The following is a 7,652-nucleotide window of genomic DNA, read 5'->3' as shown; positions in this document are numbered from 1 at the left end:
TGAAGAAACGATGTATTTCAGCAAGTATTAAAACATTTTAGTTTTATTTTAGGCCTTCTTCAAAATACCTATGCCTACAGCAGATGGTTTTTTTCAAAAAACCAAAATAGTTTATTCCATGCCGACATTCTGGTCGGTTAGCGTGAGCCCTGACTGAACTCTGCAGAAACTTCACATCGATCTTCGCATCGCGATGCATGTCTACACACACACATACACACTACACACAATAAAAAACATAGGAAATAGCAAGAGTGATTACAATAGTTCCTATTGCATTACATGCATAGGAACTAATAAAAAAGTAGTTTTCACCCATTTACAGACATTTTACTGCAAAAATCTTTAAATTTATTACCAATCAATTTAAGGGACACAAAAAAAAAATGCAGGAAAGTTATTAGTAAACTGTCCAAAAATTGACAAGGGAATTTTTTTTTTAAATGTAAATTCTTAATTCAATAAATTAAGTAATTCAAATATGGAATTAAAATTTTCTGGACTGATAGTACATCTTTAAAATTATAATATATAAACAAAATAAAAATTGATTGACACGTCAGGCAGAGTTGAACCAGCACAGACACTAACAGGTGTCCCAAACTGGAATTAATCCATTCCCCGACATCTTGTTAAATGAGCTTTCTTAACATTTTTTATTTTCTTTTGCTGCACATGAAGACAATTGATAATAAATTAGTAAAAACATGCAAATATTATGCAATGAGCATCTCTTTAGACAGATACCGGTGGAAAACCAATTTTTATTACAATATTATTGTTATTTGCGGAAGATAGTTATCTTCCGGGAGATTCTTGTTTGCTTGCAGGAGTGTGGGAGACCGCCCCCGATTTTCAGGAGAATCCCGCAACTTCCGAAAGACTTGGGAACCACTAGTCCTAATCGCTGGACTTACCTTCTAACATGTTGGCAATGTCTTCTCCATAGGCAACCTGTTTGGCTGTCAGACCTTCACCATTTACAATACCAACATCAGCGCCATGCTGTATTAAGACGAGAACCACCTCCTGGAAAGTGATCAATCAACCAATCATTCAATCAATCATTCATTATAAAATCAAATAATATCAATCAATCGATCAACTATACAACAAATCAAACTATTAAATAATTAATCAATCAAATATCCACTCAATAGATGCAGTGAGCCTAGCAAACAATCAATTTATCAATCTTGAATCAATCAACCAACCTACAAGCATCAAATCAATCAATCAATAATTGATTCAATAATCCAATATAGTCAGTCAGTAATATTTTCACATATTCATTCCCTCAATAAGTTACTTGTACTCCCTCAATCACAAATCAATTTATATACTATTTCCCTATTATTTCATTCAATACTTTAGGAAATCATCAATAATTTAAATAAAGTAATGAATTAGTCAAATCAATATAAATTGATCACTAAATAATTTTTTTTAGTTTAATCAATAAATATGATCAATAGTTTTAACACAAAACAATTATTCTATGACCAAGTAGTGATTTATTGAATTAATAAATAAATACATCATTATTAATTTAAAAACCAGCATAATATTCACAGTAAAGTTAATCTGTGATAATGATATCTAGAAAAACAAGTTCTCGTAATCTCGAAAGCACCGATGAGGGCAGTATAATAGAGGCAGTAGAGCTAAAAAATATCTATTAATCAATAAACTATTAATCAATGAGCTGAGTGTTTCTAGAGCTCCTCATGAAGACAGTATATAATAGATGCAGTAGAACTAAAAAAAAATCTATTAATCAATCAACTATTAATAAATCGTGAGAGCAGTATAATAATGGCAGCAGAGCAAAAAAAATCTATTAATCAATTAGCCGACTGTTTCTTCTAGCTCCTCATCGGAGCTAAAAAAAAACTAAACAATTGAAAACAATAAAAGCATTGAGTTAATTATTTAATAGGATCATAATTACAGGTTATTAACTGCCAATGAGTTATAAATCAAAACGATTTAGTTGTCACTAATTTACAGACTTTTGAATAAAAAAAAATCCTATTATTATTTGATAACTAGCCGATTTCAGAATCTAATGCAGTAAATGAAATTATTAATGCATTTGGTTGGTTTTTTTTTTCTCGTTTGTAGGACTCATACCCACAATAGATCTGTTAATTGAGAAGTAAAATATGTTCCTAATGTAAATGGAAGTTGACGACTTAATTTTACACAAAGGAAGCAATTAAAATAATAATATAAATACTAATATTAAGGTTATAAGTTCAACATAATAGAGAATGTCTTTAACATAAACATATAAAATATTTTATTTATATTACACTTATATTACGACATTAATGCATAGTGCATTTTTTACATTCCTACAAAATATGGTTTTGATATCAAATTTTAAAATAATAAATGAGCCGTAGTTTACCATACGACCAGTATATGCTGCCCTGTGAAGTGGAGTATCGCCAACATCATTCATTACATTCACATCAGCACCATTTTCAAGAAGAACACTGGCCACGTCCAAATGACCAAAATAGCTACATAAATGCAAAGGAGTCCATCCAAGATTTGCCTTTGACCTTCCTGTTTATAAAAGATTTAACAACAATAATTCCACAATATTTATATTTTACATCAAAGAGCAAGTAGGATTACTAAACATAATATCAGCATATTTGTGAAGGAAATATGATGAGTATACAATAATAAAGAAAATATATAATACATATAAATATAATGAATGAATGAATAATAAATGAATGAACAAATGAAGATAAATCAGATATAATATAAAATAATAATTTATATAAATAACTAACAAAATAAATGAATGAATAATTGATTGAATTGAATGAATGAATAGATACAGTAGATGTATTTTTGAATGAATACTTATGATAAAATGAATGAAGAAACGAAGAAAATTTGTGTATAACATGAATTCATAACTTACATTAATAACTAACAAAATGATCGAATGAATGAATGAATGAAGAAAGAACAGACGAACGAACAAACGAATGAATAGATGTTCAGGAAAAAAACACAAACAAAACAAACAGAAAATGTAACATCATACCACAAAAATTTCAATCGAGAATAAAGAGCTATGGTAACAGGTCTCCCTCCAATTAAAGACCACTTTTGGGACTGGGGTTTCCATGGCAGCAGCTTTGGTCTATAATTAGAATAATAAAGCTAAAAGACATTGTTAATTTGGGACTACAGAAAAGTGGTTTTTAATTGGAGGTAGTCTTAAATTAGAGAGAGACCTGCACATCACAACCAACATATCACATTTACAATTTCATAGGCTACATGCAGATGAAAATTCATATAAGTATAGATGAAATTGTCAGAAATGCAAGACCACACATACTTACCGAAAGGTCCACTTATTAATCTCAGATAAGAAAGTATAATACATACTCCAAGTATTGAAATGCACGCCATCATGTTGGGATTCAATATTTCAACATTAATTATGTCATCATCACACTTACCCTTGCAGTTCAAATTGAGAGAAATTTCACCATCGTTCCACCTTTGGATTAGCGCTCTCACTTGGTCAATCGTTCCATTTCTTGCTCCGTGAAGTAACTGATCTTCCAACTTAAGATTTTCATCCATAGTAGACGAATTCAGCTACAGAACTTTAATGTCACTAAATTGTGAACAGGGTTGTCAATATGTTATTTATCAATTACTGCTTTCACTGGTAAACTGAAAATCATCAAATTAGCCATTCTTGGGGTGGAATTATATTTATGTTTCTTGACCAGATGATACATATATCTTTACCTTTGACACTGACAGAAAAACTAGGAAACAAATGGGCCATTTTTATCTGTTCTAAAGAAGTTTTAAGAAGTTATACACAGTAGGTGGATCCTGAGAGGGGGGAGGGGCAGAAAATGGGTGTCAATCAAGACAACACCACTCTTGAGGGTCCCAAGGCATGCCCTCACGAAATTTTTGTTTTCTAGACGCCCGAAAATAACCTGTGAGGCGTTTTGGGTGATCATTTTTTTCTTAATCTTTATTTTTTCTTTTGACTTTCCAAAAGGGGGTCCGGTGCAGGCCCAGTCCCCCTCCCCCCTAAATTCGCCCCTGATGATATACATACATGCATTTTAGGCAATTTTTTTTTTAATTGTTTATTTTATTTTTTGGTGCAAATAATTTACTTGTAACTATATATTTTGACCATCACATTCTATTGATACGATAGTCTAGCACTCACATTTAAACACATATTTCTTTCCATAGCGCTCAAGGCTTAAAAATACGCTCCTGATAGGAGCACTAGTATACCGCAGAAACTACTGTAGGTCTCTCTAAACATAGTCCATTATCGGACCATATTGAATAAGTGCTATCAGCAATTGGTCATGTAAAAACATCTACCACATAGCTAGGCGCAAATGCATGTGGATGCGCTTTTCAAAATCCCGAACAGGAGAGAGTGGCCATATGGGAAAAAAAATCTGGGTCACATTAAGAATTTTCCTGGACTCTGAAAAATATTCAACCAGTTTTTGTAAGAAAACAGTAGATTACTCACATCGATGTGTTCTTTCCATTGAACTAATGTGAAACTATATTTGAAGTCAATTGATCCATATAATTTTTTGCATGCTCCTAGCTACCACAGCATGAACTGAAATGAACTTATAAGCACATTCCATTTTACAGAAAAATTCCACTATCATCACAGCCAAAACATAGAGTATACTGTATCGTGTACAAGCGTTGTATACTCAAAAATGTATTTGGTGACTATTTCAATTATAAGACAACATTGATCATCTATAATTTACACAATTGGATTCCCTCTGGTGAAAGGGAAAATAAAAAATATATAGAGCTTCTTCCCTTTTTGCTAGAATAGAAGGCCTGGGCAATTAACTGCTTTAAAAATATTACATTAACATCCATGGTATAGGCCTAGATGTACATGGTATGGTGGTAAGTCTATTTTGCTTGTCTTTATTTTATTGATAGGTTGTCGCTTTTTGATCTGTGTTGGGTGGGTTACATAAGATTAACTGTCATAAATTTAATGTAACCCGGCCTAACACAGATCAAAAAGCGACAGCCTATCATTAAAATAAAGACAAGTGAAAATTTAAATAGACTTACCACCATACCATGGACAAGCTTTAAAAATGTTAGGATAATTAAAAAATTCAAAGGATGATAGGTTTTAATGTATATACGACGTTATTAAATCGAACAGGCTATTTTTGCCAAACTGTGTATGGTATGAGATATATTTATGAATCATTTGATACTGTGCCTGAAGCTGAACTGAAGAATACACTACAACTGTTACAATTTTTTTTAATGGTTGCTGTGTAAGAGGTCGCCCCAATCAATTATTGATAACATTCATTCAAGGATGGATAGATGCATACAAATCTTTGTTGACAATTCTAACATCACAAAAACAATGTCGTGTCATGGGCTAAGCAGCAGTTTCAGCTTAGAGAGCTGCCTACTAAAGTCTAGCCTACCTAGACACTACTACTATAAATTAAAGTACTCTTGAATTCATGAATACAAGACTTTTATTTATGATTACCTTGTGGGACTCAAATACTTGTTTAAATCACAGCATATCCATGGTATTTGGCCGTTCCTACATTCTGTTTCAATAAATACTATAAAAACAGAACCGACTCGCTTCACCTCACCCGCCCTGTCGTGTGTTTGTGTGTGGGGGTTCGGAACATTGATTGATAGTCTCTGCAGCCCAGACACATAAAAAGTATAAAGTAAGGAGCGCCATACATCACACAGTTGGTCAAACCATGGAGGAATTAGTTTTTTGGTGTAAAAAATTAATACATACCTACGTACGTATATATTCAAATAATCATGCCCCTATTTCCTTGTAAATTTTGAACCACAACACATAATTATCGTCAAAATGTATTATTGCGTTTTCTCGGAGAAAATAAACGCCCGGTCGTTTAATCGAGGGAGGCGGTTTTTTTTTTTTTTTTTTTTTTTTTTTTCAAATGAGGCTGCATGTAGTGTTTATTCGAAGCGGGGCGGGCGTTTATTCGGATAATAAATACGGTTATTCGAATAATAAATACGGTAAATACAGTTTATTTTTATACTCTCTGGTTCTACACAATTTTTCTATTGGGTCCACAAAGAATAGGTCCATATTTTGAAAGGGTCCGGAATTCTCATATATTGTGTAAAATGGGTCAACTTTTGCGTAAAATGTCCAGATTTCTAATATTTTGCGTAAAATGAATCAATTATTAAGAAAATGGGTCCAGATTATTCATATTTTTGCGTGAAATTGGACAACTTTTAAGAAAATGGGTCCACATTATTCTAATTTACACGTAAAGTGGGTCCAACCTAGTTGTCCTACAGTGTTTGAAAATCCTGGCTATATGGCATTGTACGGTACTGATTTTTGAATAGGCCTATTTAAAAAACTTGTGGGGGCGAGAGAGATGGAAAAATGGTGGATACACCCCTTTTTACCCCCAGTTTTTAAATATTCATAAATCTTTATTTCATTGACCTTTCCCAAGCTTTTCATCAAACATCATCCTTTTTAAGTTTTAAAAAGGTCTGTTCTGTTGTACAACATCAACATATCATTTTTCTCTCCTGAGCGTTTCTATAATGCCCTAATGGCGCTTCATATTGACTAGTTTTGCTGTTCTCGAAATAGACTTGCTTGTACTGACGCCCTGTGGTCTTTAAATTTTATCGATAACAAAATGGCGATGCATCATAGGTCGCAGGGTAATCCTCGGAAGAAAGTACAGGTGGGTTTAATGTGCAATATGCATCGAATGTAACTAGGCCTAGATTATTATATAGTTTTAGAAGATGTGATTCCTATCAATTTAGCAGGCCCTAGTATGTGCATATATAGCTAGGCCAGCTGTCGCGGGGTTAAAGCTTAGCTAGGTGTAGGACTCACTCAGGCTGGGCCTAGCTAGTACAAGTAGGCCTCTGGGGGACTGGGGCCTAGCTAGGTAGGCCAAGAATGTGTAGGCATGCCTTCCTGATCTTTTGGCTTGACCTGGAGGCCTAATGGGTAGGCATGAGGAAGTTCAGACTTTTGAGGAAAAAAATAATGTGGTGTGCCTTTTGATTTTGTATCTACCACTACTAACTAAATGAATGTATGAAAACATTTTAATTGTCTAAACTCATATCTAGGCTAGACTAGGCCTAGCCTAATTAAACTAAATTCTAAATTTTATTTAGGCCTAATTTTGTTTTGGTTCTCTTTTGCATAATTGTCTTTTTATATATTACAATAGATAGGGCCTAGGCCTACTATGATCTTTATAAACTTAATGTAAATAATTATCAACTGAATGCAAATTTTATATTTCTATATATATTGTATACAATATTGATGAAATAATAATTTAGATTTTTTAATGATTAATTTTATAATAATAAAATGTTTTTTTAATTTTCTATGTAATTTAATTGTTTTGTATATTTTATTGTGATTTTTGTATGCTTGTATGTTATTGCTATCTACACACAGTGGCGGCGCAGGGACAGGGGGCTTAATCCCCCCCATCGATGTGGTCAAGCCCCCCCCCCCTTTGGCCAAAGCTCGTCGGGCAGTCGGACCAAAAAAAAATAGGCCTAGTTTTCCCATCCCA

At 33.0% G+C, this 7,652-nt stretch overlaps 2 protein-coding genes across 2 annotated transcripts in view; one reads left to right on the top strand and one right to left on the bottom strand.

The window, feature by feature from the left end:
* LOC117110461 (oxysterol-binding protein-related protein 2-like) overlaps positions 1-5,719 on the bottom strand; it is a 41,946-nt gene extending 36,227 nt beyond the window's left edge. Inside the window, exons 1-4 of the mRNA XM_033253167.1 lie at positions 5,576-5,719; positions 3,495-3,655; positions 2,414-2,574; positions 918-1,029 (exon numbers count right to left, since the gene is read on the bottom strand). Coding sequence (XP_033109058.1) covers positions 918-1,029; positions 2,414-2,574; positions 3,495-3,621 — 400 coding nt within the window. The 5' untranslated portion in view covers positions 3,622-3,655; positions 5,576-5,719. The remainder of the gene's footprint in view (positions 1-917; positions 1,030-2,413; positions 2,575-3,494; positions 3,656-5,575) is intronic.
* Positions 5,720-6,772: 1,053 nt separating this feature from the next.
* The window catches only part of LOC117110508 (WD repeat-containing protein 48-like), an 18,340-nt gene continuing 17,460 nt past the window's right edge, over positions 6,773-7,652 (top strand). Inside the window, exon 1 of the mRNA XM_033253251.1 lies at positions 6,773-6,791. The gene's annotated coding sequence lies outside the window, so the exon portion shown is untranslated. The remainder of the gene's footprint in view (positions 6,792-7,652) is intronic.

This window comes from Anneissia japonica, unplaced genomic scaffold, assembly GCF_011630105.1.
Source record: "Anneissia japonica isolate Jap-2015-1 unplaced genomic scaffold, ASM1163010v1 scaffold3040_len1308831_cov196, whole genome shotgun sequence".
Lineage (NCBI taxonomy): Eukaryota > Metazoa > Echinodermata > Crinoidea > Comatulida > Comatulidae > Anneissia > Anneissia japonica.
Note: the sequence above shows the minus strand (reverse complement) of the source record. Positions and strands in the feature narration are given on the sequence as shown.